General features: G+C 40.5%; 1 protein-coding gene across 8 annotated transcripts in view; it reads right to left on the bottom strand.

Annotated features, from left to right (window-relative positions):
* ANKRD44 (ankyrin repeat domain 44) overlaps nucleotides 1–21,784 on the bottom strand; it is a 346,132-nt gene that overhangs the window by 129,481 nt on the left and 194,867 nt on the right. For all 8 annotated transcript variants that reach the window (XR_005837939.1, XR_005837942.1, XM_040642458.1 and 5 more), the window contains 2 exons: nucleotides 11,961–12,039; nucleotides 4,389–4,503 (listed from right to left, as the gene is read on the bottom strand). Coding sequence is in view for 6 of the 8 variants with exons in the window: in XM_040642458.1 (XP_040498392.1) it covers nucleotides 4,389–4,503; nucleotides 11,961–12,039 (194 nt within the window). In the remaining 2 variants the exon portion in view is untranslated. The remainder of the gene's footprint in view (nucleotides 1–4,388; nucleotides 4,504–11,960; nucleotides 12,040–21,784) is intronic.

The raw sequence follows: 21,784 nt of genomic DNA, 5'->3' as shown, positions 1-21,784 counted from the left end.
GCAAAACTTCTAGTCCCACAGCATGTGCTGACCTCTAAAGAGTCAGCACCTTGGCCACCAGGACAATAACCCCACGAACATGGTGACTGAATTTTGGTAAATGGTGTGCCATCACACCATCCACTACATAGAGAGGCAGCAAGCCTCCTGCCGGGGAACCTCGCCTCCAGATCCAGAGGGCCGAGGACAGAGTCTCATTTCCACCCCTCACAAGCTCTGCGACCTCAGGCAGGTAAGTGAACCTCTCTGTGCCTCATTTACTTCACTTACAAGATGGCGATAATCGTGTCACTTACCCCATGGGGCTGCTGTGACAATTAAATATAATTCCTGTGAGTTGGTGCCTAGCGTGGGTGAGGACTTATGAGTGTTTGCTACTACTGTTAACCTAGTAACACTGGGTTCTGGTTGCATGGATGTTGCAATTTTTTTTTGGACTTACTGATATAGTAGATTCAAAGCCTAAGGAGTTTCTAACTAGTTTTACATTATACATATTCAAGTAACACTATAATAAAAAATCATTTATTTCTATACCTGGGATCTGCAAGTCTCTCAACATCACAACCTAAATAATTGCTATTCACCCTGCAGTCTCCATTAAGCACTGCTCTTCCTGGAAGCCCCACCCTCAGCCCCACTAAGCCCCACATATGTTCTGTATCCAGTGCTACCCAGCGACTGCTCTGGTACCACACTTCGCATGGTTGATTGTAACTGCGTATTTAATTCTTGCCCCCAATGACTTATAAATTCCTTGAGGGCAGGGACTCCTGTAACCCCAGAACCTGACGCAGCAGTGACACTCAAACACCTTCAGCAAACAGTTAGTGAATGAGCAGATGGCAGAACCGGCTACCTGCATAACTATAATACCCCTAATTTTGCTGCAGTTGAGGCAGAATCAATAAGGTAGGAGGCAAATTAAAATCCCAGAGACAAGCATCTCAAACCTAAAAAAGTTAAAGAAGAAAAACCAAAGGGCTCTGGCGCCACATAAAGTTGCATGAGCACAGAGTCAAGCTGCAGAAAGTGCTCTGACTTCAAGTTCAGACAAGGAAAAAGAGTATCAAAAACATTTCATCAGGCCCAAGGATGAGATTCAAACAAATCATAAGAAAGTAGTGACCGTAACACTTGTCATATAGAGATCTTTTAAAATACATTTGGTCATATCGTTTATGAATGAGGATGGGTTATTTTCATATACGCTATTTGCTTGTTTACTTATTAATAGAAGGAAAGGCCTACTTTTCTCCTCTTTCTTAAGCTACTCCACAGAGATCTACAAGGAACCCAGAGAACAGTGATTTTTCTGAGGGCTTTTAGCAAAGTTAATCATCTCCAACTTTCCTTCCCCCCATCTTGACATTTCCCCTCAGGTGATTTCCCGCCCCATGCACTACACACACACACACACACACACACACACACACACACACACACACACACGACTGCAGCCTAATGAACCACTGTTTACTGCAGGAAGCATTCTTATCCCCAGATCCGCTGTGACATAACCAGATGTGGCTCCTTGAGGCTGGAACAATGTTTGCCTCGGCGGCATCCCCAGGACACAGCAGAGTCAGTGGAAGGAAAGGCTACCTGAACAACAATACCATCTCTAAGGCACTTCTCCCACAAGGTGTTGTTTGCATAAATTGAAGGCAAAATAATTACAAACAAATGAACCTTGTACTTATTGAGTAAATGTGTCTGGGGAAATTTTAAGTAAGTAGTGGGCCCCGTTTCTCCCTCAAGTGGATCCGAACCTGAAAGAAAATCAGAAATTTGTGGTTGTTTGGTTAAAACTCCCCAAGTAGCTCTGAGTTGAAAGAAAACTACCACTGAAAGTATTACTGTATCACAGGTGAAACAGGTGTGCCTAGATATTTGACTCCTGCTTAATGAACACAGAGCATTTATGATCTCTGGCGTTGGGTAGGAATTCAGAATCCAGGAGGAGCTCCCTGAATCTTAGGACAGTGCTCTTTCCACAAGCCTGAGGTGCTGCTTTTAACTTGCAATAGCTCGGTCAAAAAGGTTCTTTGACTGTTAAGTGATCCCTTTCTTCTGAAAGGAGACAGCCCACCACTCTTACTGTTTGTCAGCGTGGCCCTCTCTTTCCGCCCTGCAGGCTTGTCATGAGCCCAAGCCCTCATCTTCTCCACCCTGGACTTCTGCAAAAGGCTGCCACATGTCTCTGGTCTGGACCACCTCCCACACGTCTGGGCTGTTGTGAGAGTGATCTTTCTCACTGACAAATGGGATCATGACACACAACCTTCCCTACATCCACTTAATTCTTTTTTTTTTTTTTTAAAGATTTTATTTATTTATGTGACAGAGAGACAGCCAGCGAGAGAGGGAACACAGCAGGGGGAGTGGGAGAGGAAGAAGCAGGCTCATAGCGGAAGAGCCTGATGTGGGACTCGATCCCGGTACGCCAGGATCACGCCCTGAGCCGAAGGCAGACGCTTTAACGACTGCGCTACCCAGGCGCCCCTACATCCACTTAATTCTTTAACAGCTTCCGAATGCCTCAGAACAGAATTCACTCCTTAGCAGGACATGCAAGGTCTTTCAAGATGTGTCTTTTCTTGCTTCCCACCTCATTTCTTTCCATTTTTCCACACACATCAGATGATCCAGGCTTGGCAATCTGCTTTAACATATTCACATGTTGATGCCTTTGTAAATACTGTTCTCTCCTCCTGGAATGTCCTTCCTTGCTTTCCCTCTTTTTACCTCACACAATTTTGTTTACCTGGTGAACTCCTACCAGTCCTTCTTTTTGCCGAAATGTCACCTCTTTTGTGAAACCCACAGAGTCAGTGTCTCCCTGAATGTTCCCATAGCATGGTACAAACCTCACAATGCTTGAGTCGTCTGCTCTGGATCTTGTTCCTGCCGCTAGACTGGGACCTCAGGAGGTTGCTGGAACCCACCAGTGCCTTCCATGGACCATTGAAATTTTGGCTTATTCTCAAGCAAGACTTTCAATTCTGTTGCACAAAAACTTGGCAAATAAAATAGAATTCCTAAAGTTACACTGCCCTTATATGGTTCTCCTGAAAATTTAGATTTTGTTACCCATGGTCTCTGTGATCAAAGCTACACTCTTTATTCAGTTCTTTAAGGCTGTCTTGAATTTGGTTCTATACATATTATTAAGTAATAAAATAATAGTTGTTGATAGTTTCCTATGTGCTAGGCATTCTTCAAAGAGCTTTTAACATGGATTATCTTGTTTAATAATGCTAGGCAATATATTTATATAACTCATACTCATATTGATCTCAACCTAGACCAGAGAGCTTTACTAGTAATTAAATCCTTTAATGCTCTTAACACACCTGTGGGCAAGTACTGTTATTACTTCCATTTTTGAAATGAGGAAACCGAAGCACAGAGAGGTTCAGCAGTAGGCTCCAGGTTACACAGCTCACAGGCATGGTAGCTTGGATTGGAGCCCATGTAGTGCCCATGAAGCCTGGGCCCCCAAGCCACACATGTTACTACCCACCTCAGGGCAGAGCATCCTGGAATTGTACTCTTTCAACTCCTGCTCCTGCTTTTCTCCCTGCTCAGGATGTCTGCCACCACCTGCTCTACTCAAGTAATTGTCACCCTTCAAAGCCTGTCCAAAACTCACCTTCTGCTTAAAGGCTTTTCTGAAAACTTTGGCCACCGTTGCACTCTCTCCTACCTGTCTACACTCTACGGCATATACTGTCTACACTGAACACTCTGCCACTTAAGTCTTGCTTCATTTAGAACTTTATTACATACTATGTTGCGTGGTTCTTTGTCTTAAGAGGGCCTTGGGCCTCTAACAAAATTATGAGCTCCTTGAAGGTACCAACCAGATGACTTATTACTGAAATTTCCCAAAGCACCCAGCACTATGACCGACTTGTACAGCTGCTTATATTCTTGCGGAACTGAAGTGTAAAATGAAGTCAGGTCCCCCTTCCCTATGTAGCACTTGTACTCAACGGTACCCCCTAATGATATCATCAAAACTGAGCAAGTACCCTGAATAAATTCTGAATTTGCCCAATTATGTCTGATTTTTCCTGCTTAAGCAACATTAAACACTGGAAAGAACAGAATATTAGAAAGTAGAGTTAGGAATAGAGTTCAAGTCTCCTTCATTAAAACCACTAGAATAGTCTTCTTTCTGATGCAGCTGAAAATAAAATTGGTTCTGCCTCGCATCTGTCATTAAAAGTCACTTAATTTAGTCCAAATTTAATTTGTATTTAGCATAATGGTACAGATCCAGCTTAACCTAGATAAATGGAAACGGTCTACTGCATGGCAGGTCCCTTTGGCAGTGTCCCCACATGTGCCAATTATTGCACCGTATTTCTGCAGTAACCTACTTGGCTGTGTCAGCTCCGCTGGTTATTAAGGTGTTAATCAAAAGCTCATGACCGTATCTTGCAGCCACATGGAGAGGAGTGTTGCCATCCTTATCCACACAGTCAATTTCACCGCCTGCAAGAGATGTTTTAATACAGGATAACATAAGGATTCAGGCTGACTCAGATACTACATTCTATGCCAGTCACTCATGTTGTCCAAATGTGACTTCTTTTCCCCTCTGTGTACATCTCTGATCTGAAGTACAAGAATGCCTTTCCAGGGGATAGGTCACCACCTGAAGTAGTAGTAGTAGTAAATCTGCATAGAGGGAAGTCTATTAGAAATGCTTTTGAAAAGTCTTTCCATATTGTCTTATTTAAGGATCTAAAAACTGGGGCGCCTGGGTGGCGCAGTCGTTAAGCATCTGCCTTCGGCTCAGGGCATGATCCCAGAGTCCTGGGATCGAGCCTCACATCAGGCTCCTCCACTGGGAGCCTGCTTCCTCCTCTCCCACTCCCCCTGCTTGTGTTCCCTCTCTCACTGGCTGTCTCTCTCTCTGTCAAATAAATAAATAAAAAATCTTCAAAAAAAAATAAAAAATAAGGATCTAAAATCTCACAACTAAATTCCTGCTCTGAGGAACAAAGTAATCAAATTCCATAAAATGTAATTTTGAAGATATACCCAATTTTAATTTTACCTGCTCAATTAAAGACCTACATACACTTTATACTGAAGCACCAGAACCAAAGAGAATAGAAAGTTCAAGAAAATATTTTACGTCATTTGATGATTTGGCTTAAAATATGACGAGTAAAATGAGGAAATGTATAACTATGAACTGAAAATATCTATATTTATAAAAGCTATCACATTAATCATCAACAGTCCTTTTAATAATAAAGTATTTTCATCTTATTTTGTCTTATTTTGCCTTCCTTTTCCCCAACTTTTAATTTTACTACATTTCTTTCTCTCTTACCTTTTCACAAATCTATACGTAAATACAGTTGGTCTATTTAACGATTTAAAAATAAGTTAGACATCATGACATTTCACCCCTAAGAACAAAGACATTCTCCCACATAACTACAATTCTATTAGTATACTCAAGAAATTTAATGTTGGTATCATAATTTTATGTAATATACAACATATTCCAATTTCTCCAGCTATTCCCAAAATGTGCATCATAGCTGTTAGCTTTTTAATCCAGGATCCAACAAAATATTCTGCTGCCATTTAGTTGTCATGTCCCTTTAGTTTTCTTTAATCTAAAACAATCCTCCTGCCTTTTCTCTCTATATCTATCTATCTATCTATCTATCTATCTATTCATCCATCTATCCATCCATGTCTCGTGTCATTGATATCTTTGGAGGTCAAGCCAGGAGTGGTGTGGAGTGTCCTGCATTCTAGAGTTATCTGCTTATTTCCTCTGTTAGATTCAGAACATTTTGGCAAGACTACCCCAGAGTCGATGTGCACTTCCCTCTGCATCTCCATAGCATACACGTAAGGGCAGGTTAGTCCACTGGATGATGCTAATTTTGATCACTTGCAATGCGTACAGTTTCAGTTTGGGAAGATGAAAAAGTTCTAGAAATGAACAGTGGTGTTGGTTACACAAAATAAGAATGTACTTAGTGCCACTGAACTGTACACTTAAGAATAGTTAAAACGGTAACTTTTTATGTTATATACATTTTACACAATAAGAAAAGGGGCTTGATTATTTGGTTAAGGTGATACCTGCCAGCACTTGCCATTGCAAAATATCTTTTCCCTTTTGTAATTAACAAACAGTTTGTGGGCGGTACTTTGAGACTGTACAAATATCCTATTTCCCAACAAGATTTCCAGCAAGGATTTTAGCATAAACGGGGAGTATTTTGTTCAAAAGTTACCTGAATTCTTTATTCTGTATGCTTATATTATCAACTTGATACAGTTTAGATTCATTTGATTCTCTTTGTTTTCAAAATTTTTACCAGTTTTTGATTTAGCTTTATTTTATTAATATATAAAAAATTCATGTTTCAGAAATCAAATAATATTTTTTAAAGGCTCACTTTCATTTCCATCCTTTCCACTTCATTCTCCACCACATCCTAAAGGAATCGTTTTCATTAGTTTTGGTTTATGCTTTCTGTGTTTCTTTTTGTAAAAATAAACACACAGCGGGATGCCTGGGTGGCTCAGTCGGTTAAGCATCTGCCTTCAGCTCAGGTCATGATCCCAGAATCAAGTCCCACATCAGGCTCCTTGCTCAACAGGAAGCCTGCTTCTCCCTCTCCCTCTGCCTGCCACTCCCCCTGCTTGTGCTCGCTCGCTCTCTCTCTGACAAAAAAAGAAATAATCTTTTAAAAAAATAAATAAACAGACTATACATTGCTTTCTTTTTCTTTTTTTTACTGAACAATATATCCTGGAATTCACTCCTAAAAATCACTTCTTGGAGGTCTTCCTCATTTTTGTGCAGCTTTATTGTTTTCCATTGCATGGAGATACTAGTTAAGTACACCAGTCTGAGTGTATGGATAAGCATTTAGGAAGTAAATATCATTTTGCTATTATCAGGAATGCTGCAGTGAATATCCTCATGCACATATTGTTTCCTATCTGTTGGGTGTATCTTCAGGGTAAATCCCTGGAAAGGGGATTTCAAGGTCAAAGAAGTGAATATCTGGTTTTGCTCAATTTTGCCACATTTCCCCCTTTAGGTCCTGTGCCATTTTGCTACTCACATGAGCAATGAGAGTGCGTTTTCCCCACGGCCTAATCAAGCGTTTGAAAACCTGCCATGTGATGAGTGAGAAGTAATATCTCAGTGCAGTATTCATTTGCATTTCTCATATTAAGGAAATTGAGCATCCTTTCATATACTGAAGGACTATTTGTTTATCTTTTTCCATGAACTATTTGTTCATGACTTTTGACCATTTTTCTGTGTGTGTGTGTGTGTGTGTGCGTGCGTGCGTGGTCTTTTATTCCTTGATTTTCAAGGGCTCTTAAAATATTTAGGAGATTCATCATTTATCAGTAATACATATTACAAATATTTCCCCCCTAGATTTTCATTTTTATGTGTTATTTTATTCTGGAAAAAAAGAAACCCTATTTTTGGAATTCATGTCTTTTCTGTTATTATATTTAGATTTTGCATTGAGTTTAGAAAGGCTTCCCCCACATCCTGACAATAAAGAAACTGACGCATGTGAAACTATTTGCAATAATGTTTCCATGGATACTTCAGAACAATCCAGGGTCCACGTGTCCATCTAAGAACTGCCCACTGTGATTGGCCTGAACGGCCCACCCCCAGAACTGCTCCTGGGAGATGTGGGAGGCAGATCCCCAGACTGCAGAGAAACCTTTGCGCTGGACACACTGCAACACTCCACGTCCTTCCAGCCAAGAGGCATCAAACCTTCTACAGAAGTGTTAGAGCCTCCAAGTTTATCAGCCCCAAACATGCCAAAAATTGGGTAGGAAAAAGTGAAAAATGTTGGAAAGGGTAAGGGGCTGAGCTGATAAAGTTTCTTCTTGTTGTTACTACCATTTCATAAGTCAGTTTAACATTTTGTTTATTTATTTATTTCTCTATTTATTTAATTTGGGGAGAGAGAGCACGTGCAAACAGGGAGAGGGATGGAGGAAGAGGGAGAGAGAGAATCTTAAGCAGGCTCCATGCCCAGCGCAGAGCCTGAAGCAGGGCTCCCCCAAAACAGGGGCTTGATCCCACGACCCTGAGATCATGACCTGAGCTGAAATCAAGAGTCAGACACTCAACCGACTGAACCACCCAGGCGCCCCTCATAAGTCAGTTTAAAACTGTAAAAATATATGTAATTATCTTCCACATATGCTTTTGTTGTCATTTAACATATATTTCAGAAAAACATCACAACTAGTGGAAAAATAAAAGAGATCGTTATTCTGAAATATGTTTTATATTAAAGTAGGACATCTAGATAATGAATTTCTATTTTACAGTCATTCCCCAAACTTTTCCATTTTCACTTGAAAATCTTTAAGCTTTGCCTGGCATGCAATTAAATATCCTTACTACTCATTTGAAGCTTGCAAGTTAAATGTTGGTAATTGATTACTGACAATTAGTGAGGAAAATTAACATTTGTGAGTTTAGAAGTACGCAAAGCATGTCAGAAGGGATAATTTAGCAGCATTACCGAAGCATTCATCTGAAGTTATTTTTTCCTGCACAAACAAAAATGGTCATCTTATTAAATTGCCTCGGAAATACTGTGAGCCAAAAGGTCAAAAATCTCACAATGAATCATCCTAACCTATCACTGGACTCTTCCTTTTCAAACTCTATTTTTAAAGCTTCTGTGAAGAAAACATCAGTTTTGAACTCTTGTAACCTGCTGGACAGCATCTAGGCAGTGGCCTAGTACAAACGTCTGGATTAAATGCCTTCTGCCATCACATTGTTTCCTCAGTCAGTTCTTTCCCTCTCTGGCTGCGACAACACGGCTTCAGACAACACACAACGGGACTGGACAGTAGAAGTGGTGTTTGCTCACTATCTACAAAAATAAAAGAGGTGTGTGTGTGTGTGTGTGTGTGTGCGCTTGGGCTTTTTGTTTGTTTCTTTTTTTGTTCCTTTTTGGCAGTTGTCTTACCAACGCTGAATGATTCTGGAAAAAGTTATTATGAAGAACTAATAACCCTGAATAGAGAACGGTCAGGGAAACAGAGAAATGTCATACAAAGTCCAAACACAAGGGTGTTTCACAAAACAAACGCAAGGAATATCGCTCAGTAGCATGTTCTTTTGGGTTAGGGAGCCAACGGATGGTCCCACGTGGGACTGGCTTCCGAGTCCTGTTGTGCAGTGACCCACTCTGGAGGATAGACACCAGGTCCGGGGGTGCAAGGCTCTGGATTTTTCCCAGAAGGAATCCAACAAACAGGAGGAAAGAAAAGAGCTTCCTATTCTTCTCCCTAAGGGCATTTTTAAAAATGTCAGATGGAAGAACTCACAGTTCTCACATGTAATGAATGCAGAGAATTGTCAGCTGAGAAAAGAGAATGCCAAATCATCCTTCTACAGAGATGATGCTAGTCTAGATATAAGTGACCCCTAAAGTAAATAAAATTCCAGTTAAAAAACATTTTTTAGGGGCGCCTGGGTGGCTTAGTCGGTTAAATGTCTGCCTTTAGCTCAGGTCATGATCCCAGGGTCGTTGGATCAAGCCCCTGTTTTGTGGGAGCCCTGCATCAGGCTCTGCACTGGGCCTGGAGCCTGCTTAACATTCTCTCTCCCTGCTTCTCCCTCTGTCTGCCACTCCCCCTGCTTGTGCATGCTCTCTCTCTGACCAATAAATAAATGAAATCTTTTTAAAAATGTCTTTAAACATGCCATTATTTATCCAGAGAATGCATTGGTAAGTGTAGTGGTTGAAAGTTCAGTCTCTGATGTTAGACTGCCTGTGTTTCAATTCCTGTTCCTCAACATACCTGCCATGTATCCTGATGGAAGTGACAACCTCCCTGCCTTAGTTTCCCCATCTTTGACATGGAGATGACAATAGCACCTCTTTCTCATGGATTTATATGTGGAGTGCATACCCAAATGCCCGGCACAGTGTAAACACTCAATCAATGTTAGCTTTATCATTATATATAATGGGCTATATATTATAGCCACTATATCTCATCATTTTGGGCCCCTGTACCCTCCCCCCCGCCCTCGATCCACAAGTAAGATGTCAGGTCAGCCAAGAATGAGGCTCTGGATTGAGCCTCTGGATTGAGCCTCTGGATTGAGATGGGTTCTCTTTCAGATCTCATCCCAACTCAGAGGTCTACAATGATTGAGCCTCTTGATCAGTGAGGACAAGAGATGGGTTCTCTTTCAGATCTCATCCCAACTCAGAGGTCTACAATGATGTCCACAGAGGGCACAGGAGTGTTTCAGGCCCACAGGAATGGGTTTTGGAGAGGTCACAGTAGCCAGCAGCATCCCCAGACTGTTGTCACACACTAGCATTACACAGGGAGATGGATCACGGCCTTGATTTGAAGGAGATGGCCAGGATGGTCTGCCCCCAGGGATGGACCTGGGGGAAGGCAGTGCTTACAAGGAGAAAACTTGCTCTCTCTTTGATCTGATCGCTGCAGCTCAAATGTGCCTTAGCAGGGAGCGGAGCTCTTATACCACAGAGGTAAGCGTGATTATAGTCACACTAAAATTTTAAAAATAGATACCAAATATCTCCCTAGTATGTATGTATGTATGTATGTATGTATGTATGTATTTTTCAGCCAGTGGACACTGTTTCTAAAAACAAAAAAAAAGCAGTTGAGAAATACATGGGATGAGGAAAGTGTGCAAAGGAGAGACTCTAGGGTCACTCCCCATCTCCCTTTGTTTACTTCAAGCAAAACAAAACAATTAAAGTGGCCCTTTCAATAAAGTGAATGTCAAAGACATACCACATATTTCAAATTAGAATTAATGGGTGTTGTGCAGTTAATTTTCATTTTACCTTCCTTTGCTCAATGGAAATTTGTCAGGATTTATTGTCCCCTATAGTTACACTGAAATGCTTATAAATTTCCTTTGCTTTGTGGCAGATATTTTGCTTCCTAAGCATAATTTCCCCAAGCTGATCTTCCATCAAAATGTCAAGTAACTTTTTGGTTTTATGACTTGACTGCCGAGGCTATAACATAGTATCACTAACAATTCGTCCAAAATTCTTACAGATGAGAAAAAGACAGGTCCGAGAAATTGACTAATGCCAGAATTTTGAGAAGTACAAATATGGGTCAACTAAAGATAGTTTAGGAATTGCTGAACTTGGAATGTCAGCATAAAATCTGGACTAAACCTGTTGTTTTTTTTTAATTGTCTCTCTGATTTGCTAAGAAAGCAGTAGTTCTGTGGTCAAGGTCAGTCCACTCACAGATGCTGGCCATGACCCATAATAGCGTTAGGAACCATAATGTGAAGTGACACTCCCTAGTACTTTGGCTACAGAGACAAGCCAGTGGTTCGCGTATACCTTTGTTGTGAGCCTGGAAAATTACTAGATATGTGACTTTCCAAGGTCTCTATCAAGGCTGTGACTTTATCATCTTTTATATCATGCACTTAACTGCTTTTCCTCTGAGTCACCTCATTTTTCCTACCTTTGCCCAAGTAGCTTAAGGAGTTTTAACTTAGGAAACGATGGTAAATTCTAAAGCTTAAAGATAATTCAGATTTGCTGCTAGAAAATGTATGATAGTAATTTTTATTAGTTTCAGAGTGAAAAGTGCAGGACCTTGAGCCCATATAAGTACATCATTTCCAGTGTCAAAATAGTATGTTCTTTGACTGACTAGGAATTAAATGAGAAACAGTGGCTTTATGTTCTTGCTCCTAAGCTGGATGGTGATGATATGTCCGATAAAGAGCTTTTGGCAAAGTGCATCAAAGGATGGTGTAAATCTAATCTAAATAAAACAGACCATCATCTAAAACAGAGCATCATCTTTCATGTTCAGATTACTGACAGCCACACTCAGGTCAGGACACTGTCCAAACAACAACACTGCAGAAGGATCTCTCTTACCATTCTGAATGAGGGTTTGTGATCGTGTGAACCTTCCATGGACAGCTGTCATGTGCAGTGGACTTTTGCCATCTTTACTCTAAAAAATGAGGGAGAGAGAAACAAAGGATCAGTGATGCCAATCTGAAACATCCCTACAGATACTACTGTCAATGCCCTGAAAATAAAATGTCAATTCAGGTTTTTTAAAAGGGATAATAAAAACTTACAAAAGGTAAAAGATAATTTTTGAAAGCAAAAGAAAAAGCATATATATAATATATCTCAAGTTACTGCATAACATCCCATTGTAAAGAAGCTTAGAGAAGTGAAAATTATTTTAGAGAAGAAATGTGAAATTTCTAGTTACACTGACAATTTTTAAACTATCCTGCTTCAAACTGAAGCAATCATCCAAAATGCTTTTTTCTCTCTTGTGATCTACTGATGAAGACGGTTTCAAGGCGTTTTTGTTTGGTTTGGTTTGGTTTTCAGCTTTTGTCTCAAGTACATGAGAAAAGACAAATGATGTGCTAACTGGCTTGGTCCTGTCCAACCTAAAGTTGACTGAGCTGCTATGAATGACTGCAGCTCTCAAAACTGATCTGGAACATTCCACCACTCCCTACATCCTAATTCCATAGAAAATGACACTTCTGGTTGTTCCAAACAAAAATGCTTGCTTCAATTAAGTCATTAGAAATCATAAGATTAAAACATACAATGGTTTAGCAAATTGCCATTTTAATGATCACAGGGATGTGTGCTGAATTTATACATCTCTCTATTATTTAAGATATAAATGATGGCACTCCCTGATAGAGATTAAGCCAAAACATGAAAAATGTATAAAATCTATAGACTTGTCATCATTACACCAGATACCAAAGTCCCATACATTTATTAAGAAACAGTCATTTACAGAATTTCATCCAAAAATAGTAATACCTAAAAGAACATATTAAGTATCCCCAATAGACAGAATGTATCTTTTCATTCAGGTACTGTTAATAAAAGAAAAAAAAGAAATATCTGTTTCAGGAGAAACATTTTCCAAAGTCCAAGGTTAAATATGAGATTTCAAAAATGCAAGTTTATTTTTGTAATGAAACCCATATACCTGTGCTTTAAAATGCACTGTTGATGGGAATGCAAATTGGTGCAGCCACTGTGGAAAACAGTATGGAGTTTCCTCATAAACTTAAAAACAGAAATACCATATGATCTAGTAATTCCACTACCGGGTATCTACCTAAAGAAAATGAAAACACTAATTCGAAAACATATACACACCCCTATGTTTACGGCAGCGTTATTTCTAATAGCCCAGAAATGGAAGCAACCTACGTGTCCATCGACAGATGAATAGATAAGGAAGATGTAGTGCATACACACACACACACACACACACACACACACACACACACACACACAGAGGAATATAATGCAGCGATAAAAAGGATAAGTTCTTGCCATTTGTGACACCATGGATGGACCTAGAGGGTATTATGCTAAGTGAAATAAGTCAGACTGAGAAAGACAAATGCCATATGATTTCACTCATATGTGGAATCTAAAAAACGAAACAAATGAATAAACAAATAAAACAAAAAACAGAAACAGACTCATAAATACAGAGAACAAACTGATAGCTAAGGAAAGGGGTTAGGGATATGGGCAGATAGGCGAAGGGGAGAGGGAGACACAAGCCTCCGGTCAGGGAATAAATGAGTCATGGGAATGAAAGGCACAGCATAGGGAATATAGTTAATGATACTGTAACAGCTTTGTATGGTGACAGATGGGAGCTACACTTGTGAGCACAGCATAACATCTAGAGAAAGTGAATCACTGTGTTGTACACCTGAGACTTATGTAACATTGTATGTCAACTATATTCAAATAAAAAATTTTTTTTAATTAAAAAAAAAAGAAAACATAGCAACCTACAAATACATTTAAAAAAATAACTCCTTGTTTTAAAAACTTCACAATGGGAAACAAATAATCATTTGAGTAAGTATTTCTCAGAGTGAACCAAGGACTAACTGCATCTAAGTCACCCAGGGCTCTTGTTAGAAATGTGAGTTCTGATTTTTCTAAGGTGTTCCAAGATGGCGGAGGAGCAGGAGACCTAAAGTTTGTCTGGTCCCAGGAATTCAGCTAGAGAGCTACCAAACCATTCTGAATACCTATGAATGCAACTGGAGAACGAAGAAAAGAGTAGCAGAAACTCTATGAACAGAAAAGCGATCACTTTCTGCAAGGAGGAGAAAAGATGGCGGAGGAGCAGGAGACCCTTTCTCAGCTGGTCCCAAGTTGAGCCGGATATCTACCGGACCATCCTGAAAACCCACGGAATCAGCCTGAGATGCAGGAAGATACATCTGGATCTCTACAAACGAACATCTCCATCACTGAATATTGAGGTACCAAACGGGGAGCCGTAAATCTGTGCACAGATATCAGAAGATAAACGGAAGGGGGAGGGAGCTGACGGGCTTGGGTGCCAGGAAGCGGTAGTCACCTGCACTGGGGAGCGGGCTGGACTTGTGGACTGGCACCCGCGAGAGAGCAGACTGAGACCGTGAGCCGGGGAACACGCGCGACCAGACTGAAAATCCGAGTTCTGAAGCGCTCACTGGAACCAGACTAAAACTGGGAGCTCGGGAGCGCACATGCGTCCAAACCGAAAACCAGAGCTCTGGAGCGTACACTTGAACTAGACTGAAACCAGAGTGCGGGAGCTCCAGAGCGCATGCGAACCACACTGAAACAGGGAGCTCACGAGCGTGCAGGAACTGGGGCGGCTGGCGGTGTTAGAAGTGCAAAGGGCAGAGACGTGGGGCCCTGGAAGTGAGGGCTGGGACACCAGCTGTGGGGCGCACATCCTGGTACGCTGCTGGGTTTTTAGCAGCACCGACAGAAACAGAGTTAAAGTGGCCAAGAGAGCTCAGTGGAGAGCGGACTGCGATCTCTCTGTTCTGAGACAGAGGCTAGGATACAGCCACTGCTGCTCTCTCAGAAGAGCCACAGAAAACTGCCAGGGAAAACCACCAGAGAACAAAAGCCTGGAAATACCAGCTCACAGTGTGCCCATCCACACCCCCCTCACAGGGGACGGGGCAACTCTACCCAAACAGGGTTGCCTGAATATCAGCGCAGTGGGCCCCTCCCCCAGAAAGCAGGCTGAAAAATCAAGAAGCCCACATCCCTAAGGTCCCTATAAAACAAGTACACACTGCCTGGGTCCTGGTCAATAATGTGGGCTCTGGACATCCCCGAAACCTCTCCTCATCAGAATGACGAGGAGGAGAAATCCCCCCCAGGAAAGAAAAGATAATGAGTCTGTGGCCTCTGCCACAGAACTGATGGATATGGATATAACCAAATTGTCAGAAATGGAGTTCAGAGTAACAATGGTCAAGATGATGTGTAGGCTTGAAAAAACTATTAATGAAAATATTAACAAGAATATAGAATCTCTAAGGGCAGAAATGAGAGTGAGTCTGGCAGAAATTAAAAATGCTATGAATCAAATGCAGTCTAAACTAGACATTGTGACAGCCAGGGTAAATGAGGCAGAAGAATGAATTAGTGAATTGGAGGATGGGATGGTAGAAGAGAAAGTTAAAACAGAAACTTGCCTCAAAAAAATCCGATCTCAAGAATACAGATTACGGGAGATTACTGACTCAATGAAACATTCCAATGTCAGAATCATCGGCATCCCAGAGGGGGTGGAGAAAGAGAGAGGTCTAGAAGAGATATTTGAACAAACTGTAGCTGAGAACTTCCCTAATCTGGCAAAGGAAACAAGCATTCGTGTCCAAGAAGCAGAGAGGACCCCTCCCAAGGTCAATGAGAACAGACCTACACCATGTCACGTAATAGTGCATTTCACAAATATTAGATCCAAGGATACAGTATTGAAAGCAGCCAGGGGGAAGAAAATCCTTATGTACAGAGGGAAGAATATCAGAATAACGTCAGACCTGTCTACAGAGACCTGGCAGGCTAGGAAGGGTTGGCAGGGTATTTTCAAAGCTCTATCTGAGAAGAACATGCAGCCATGGATCCTTTTTTTTTTTTTTTCTCTGTTAATGATTTTTTATTATATTATGTTAGTCACCATACAGTACATCCCCGGTTTCCGATGTAAGGCTCGATGATTCATTAGTTGTGTATAACACCCAGTGCCCTCCTTACTACCCATCCCCAGCTTATCCCATTCCCCCACCCTCCTCCCCTCTGAAGTCCTCAGTTTGTTTCTCATAGTCCATAGTCTCTCATGTTTCATTCCCCCTTCTGATTACCCCCCTTTCTTTATCCCTTTCTTCCCCTACCGATCATCCTAGTTCTTATGTTCCATAGATGAGAGAAATCATATGATAGTTGTCTTTCTCTGCTTGACTTATTTCACTTAGCATTATCTCCTCCAGTGCCGTCCATGTTGTAGCAAATGTTGAGAACTCGTTCTTTCTGATAGCTGAGTAATATTCCATTGTATATATGGACCACAACTTCTTAATCCAGTCATCTGTTGAAGGGCATCTCGGCTCCTTCCACAATTTAGCTATTGTGGACATTGCTGCTATGAACATTGGGGTGCATATGGCCCTTCTCTTTACTACGTCTGTATCTTTGGGGTAAACACCCAGTAGTGCAATGGCTGGATCATAGGGTAGCTCAATTTTTAATTTTTTAAGGGACCTCCACACTGTTTTCCAGATTGGCTGTACCAACTTGCATTCCCACCAACAATGTAGGAGGGATCCCCTTTCTCCACATCCTCTCCAACAATTGTTGTTTCTTGCCTTGTCTATTTTTGCCATTCTAACTGGCGTAAGGTGCAGCCATGGATCCTTTATCCAGCAAGGCTGTTATTCAGAATTGATGGAGAGATAAGGACCTTCCAGGATTGGCAGAAACTGAAGGAATTTGTAACCATGAAATCAGCCCTACAGGAGATCTTAAGGGGGGTTCTATAAAAGTAAAAAGGCCCCAAAAGTGATACAGAACAGAAATTTACAATCTATAGAAACAAAGACATCACAGGCAACATGACATCATTAAAATCATCTCTCTCAATAATCACTCTCAATGTGAATGGCTTAAATGCTCCCATAAAACGCTACAGGGTTGCAGATTGGATAAAAAGACATGACCCATCCATTTGCTGTCTACAAGAGACTCATTTTGAACCTAAAGATACATCCAGACTGAAAGTGAAGGGATGGAAAACCATTTTTCATACCGATGGACCTCAAAAGAAAGCTGGGGTAGCAATTCTCATATCAGACAGATTAGATTTTAAACTAAAGACTGTAGTTAGAGATACAGAAGGACACTATATTATTCTTAAAGGATGTATCCAACAAGTGGATATGACAATTATAAATATCTATGCCCCCAACAGGGGAGCAGCTAGATACACAAGCCAACTCTTAAGCAGAATAAAGAGACATATGGATAATAATACCTTAATAGTAGGGGACCTCAACACTCCACTCTCAGCAATAGACAGATCACCTAAGCAAAAAATCAACAAAGACACAAGGGCTTGAAATGACATACTGGACCAGAAGGACCTCATAGATATGTACAGAACACTATACCCCAGAACAACAGAATACTCATTATTTTTAATGCACATGTAACTTTCTCCAGAATAGACCATATACTGGGTCACAAAACAGGTCTCAACCGATACCAAAAGACTGAGATTATTCCCTGCATATTCTCAGACCACAATGCTTTGAAACTGGAACTTAATCACAAGGAAAAATCTGGAAGAACCTCAAACACTTGGAAACTAAGAACCATCCTGCTCAAGAATGATTGGGTAAACCAGGAAATTAAAAATCCGTGTAAACAATTTCTGGAGACCAATGAGAATGAAAACACATTGGTCCAAAACCTATGGGACACTGCAAAGGCAGTCCTAAGGGGAAAATACATAGCCCTCCAAGCCTCACTCAAAGAATAGAAAAATCTAAAATGCAGTTTTTATATTCTCACCTCAAGAAGCTGGAGCTAGAACAGAAGAACAGGCCTAACCCACGCACGAGAAGGCAGGTGATCAAGATTAGAGCAGAGATCAATTAATTAGAAACCAGGAGCACAGTAGAGCAGATCAACAGAACTAGAAGCTGGTTCTTTGAAAGAATAAATAAGATCAATAAGCCACTGGCAAGACTTATTCAAAAGAATAGAGATAGGACCCAAATTAATAAAATTATGAATGAAAGGGGAGAGATCACGACCAACACCAATGAAATAGGAAGGATCATTAGAAACTTTTATCAACAGCTTTATGCCAATAAATTAAACAACCTGGAAGAAATGGATGCCTTCCTGGAAACCTATAAACTACCAAGACTGAAACAGGAAGAAATTGATTATTTAAACAGACCAATTAATTATGAAGAGATTGAAGCAGTGATCAAAAACCTCCCCAAAAACAAGAGTCCAGGGCCAGACAGATTCCCCAGGGAATTCTGCCAAACATTCAAAGAAGAAATAATACCTATTCTCCTGAAGCTGTTTCAAAAAATAGAAACAGAAGGAAAACTACCAAACTCATTCTATGAGGCCAGTATTACCTTGATCCCCAAACCAGGCAAAGACCCCATCAAAAAGGAGAATTACAGACTGATTTCCCTGATGAATATGGATGCCAAAATTCCAAACAAGATCCTAGCTAATAGGATCCAACAGTATATTAAAAGGATTATCCATCATGACCAAGTGGGATTCATCCTTGGGATGCAAGAGTGGTTCAACATCCGCAAATCAATCAGTGTGATAGATCATATCAACAAGAAAAGAGTCAAGAACCACATGATCCTTTCAACTGATGCAGAAAAAGCATTTGACAAAATACAGCATCCTGTCCTGATTAAAACCCTTCAGAGTGTAGGGATAGAGGGTACATTCCTCAATTTCATAAAAACCATCTATGAAAAGCCTAAAGCGAATATCATTCTCAATGGGGAAAAGCTGAAAGCCTTTCCCTTAAGATCAGGAACACGACAAGGATGCCCACTCTTGCCACTATTATTCAACATAGTACTAGAAGTCCTTGCAACAGCAATCAGACAACAAAAAGGGATAAAAGGTATCCAAATTGGCAAAGAAGAAGTCAAACTGTCTCTCTTCGCAGATGACATGATACTCTATATGAAAAACCCAAAAGAATCCACCCCCAAACTACTAGAACTTATAGAGCAATTCAGTAATGTGGCGGGATATAAGATCAATGCTCAGAAATCAGTTGCATTTCTATACACGAACAATGAGACTGAAGAAAGAGAAATTAGGGAATCCATCCCATTTACAATAGCACCAAAAATCATACGTTATCTTGGAATTAACCAGAGACGTAAAGGACCTATATTCTAGAAACTACAAATCACTCTTGAAAGACATTGAGGAAGACACAAAAAGATGGAAAAATATTCCATGCTCATGGATCGGAGAATAAACATAGTTAAAATGTCTATGCTACCCAGAGCAATCTACAATTTCAATGCCATCCCAATCAAAATACCAATGACATTTTTCAAAGAACTGGAACAAACAGCCCTTAAATTTGTGTGGAACCAGAAAAGGCCCCGAATCGCCAAGAAATTGTTGAAAAGGAAAAACAAAGCTGGGGGCATCATGTTGCCGGATTTCAAGCTATACTACAAAGCTGTGATCACAAAAACAGCATGGTACTGGCACAAAAACAGACACATAGATCAATGGAACAGAATAGAGAACCCAGAAATGGACCCTCGGCTCTCTGAGCAACTAATCTTTGACAAAGCAGGAAAAAACATCCAGTGGAAAAAAGACAGTCTCTTCAATAAATGGTGCTGGGAAAATTGGACAGCTACATGCAAAAGAATGAAACTTGACCACTCTCTCACACCATACACAAAGGTAAACTCCAAATGGTTGAAAGATCTCGATGTGAGACAGGAATCCATCAAAATCCTAGAGGAGAACATAGGCATCAACCTCTTTAACATTGGCCACAGCAACTTTTTTCATGACACATCTCCAAAGGCAAGAGAAACAAAAGAAAAAATGAACTTGTGGGACTTCATCAAGATAAAAACCTTCTGCACAGCCAAGGAAACAGTCAAAAAAACTAAGAGGCAGCCCACAGAATGGGAGAAGATATTTGCAAATGACACTACAGATAAAAGACTTCTATCCAAGATCTACAAAAAACTTCTCAAACTCAATACACGAGAAACAAATAATCAAATCAAAAAATGGGCAGAAGATATGAACAGACACTTTTCCAATGAAGACATACAAATGGCTAACAGACACATGAAAAAATGTTCAAAATCATTAGCCATCAGGGAAATTCAAATCAAAACCACCTTGAGATACCACCTTACACCAGTTAGAATGGCAAAAATTGACAAGGCAGGAAACAACAAATGTTGGAGAGGATGTGGAGAAAGGGGATCCCTCTTACACTGTTGGTGGGAATGCAAGTTGGTACAGCCACTTTGGAAAACAGTGTGGAGGTCCCTTAAAAAGTTAAAAATAGAGCTACCCTATGATCCAGCAATTGCACTACTGGGTATTTACCCCAAAGATACAGACGTAGTGAAAAGAAGGGCCATATGCACCCCAATGTTCATAGCAGCATTGTCCACAATAGCTAAATTGTGGAAGGAGCCGAGATGCCCTTCAACAGACGAACGGATTAAGAAGATGTGGTCCATATATACAATGGAATATTACTCAGCCATCAGAAAGAACGATTACACAACATTTGCAGCAACATGGATGGGACTGGAGGAGATTATGCTAAAGTAAAATAAGTCAAGCAGAGAAAGACAATTATCATAGGGTTTCACTCATATGGAACATAAGAAATAGGAAGATCAGTAGGAGAAGGAAGGGAAGAATGAAGGGGGGTGGTGAACAGAAGGGGGAATGAACCACGAGAGACTATGGACTCTGGGAAACAAACTGAGGCCTTCAGAGAGGAGGACGTGGGGGATTGGGATAGGCTGGTGATAGGTACTAAGGAGGGTACATATTGCATGGTGCACTGGGTATTATATGCAAATAATGAATCATGGAACATTGCATCAAAAACTGGGGATGTACTGTATGGTGACTAATATAACAAAATAAAAATTATTTTAAAAAATGTGAGTTCTGTCCCCTAACCCAGGCCACTGAGTCAGAACTGGGTAAAGGGATCCCCATATCTAACCTGTACAGCACGTTAATGTTTGGGAGACACTGCTTTAGACTGAGGGGCTGGAATAGCTTATAAAACCAAAAGGGTTTAACAGAAGAATTTTTATTATATCCTGTAAGTCTATTTCTTAGAAAGGAAGAAAGGAGTTGTGCACAATCTTTGCCAAGGAAAGAGTTAATCAGAACGGTAAGTGCATCGATTGAAAAATAATCTTTCTAGTGAAAAGTCATCAGGTAGATGGGGGAAGAATAGGATCTTTTCTCATCTAATATGATTATAACCAGAGTCAGAAAAGATTGAGAAAGGAAGACGGAAGTAAGCTTGAAGCTTTACTGAAATGGTAGTTTTAAAGGAAAAGGAGCAGCAACCAAGAGACTAGGGACACAATTACAGAAGTCGCCGGCCTGACGTTAACCAGTCCCTAGGTGGTGCTATTTCTTTAAATTTTGCTCCAATATTGTCTCTTAAGTTTAATTGAAAACACAACTAATTAGCATTTAGTTAAATATATATAAAGCCATAAATATTTGAGTGCTTAGATAATATCTTTATAAATATTTAGCTAAGAACTTTTCCATGTCTAGAAAATAGCTTAAAGGCTTTACCGGGGAATAACCACCAACTT

Source organism: Ursus maritimus, unplaced genomic scaffold (genome assembly GCF_017311325.1).
Source record: "Ursus maritimus isolate PB19 unplaced genomic scaffold, ASM1731132v1 scaffold_1, whole genome shotgun sequence".
NCBI classification, from domain to species: Eukaryota; Metazoa; Chordata; class Mammalia; order Carnivora; family Ursidae; genus Ursus; species Ursus maritimus.
The sequence above is the reverse complement of the archived record's forward strand: the minus strand, read 5'-3'. Positions and strand labels throughout refer to the sequence as shown.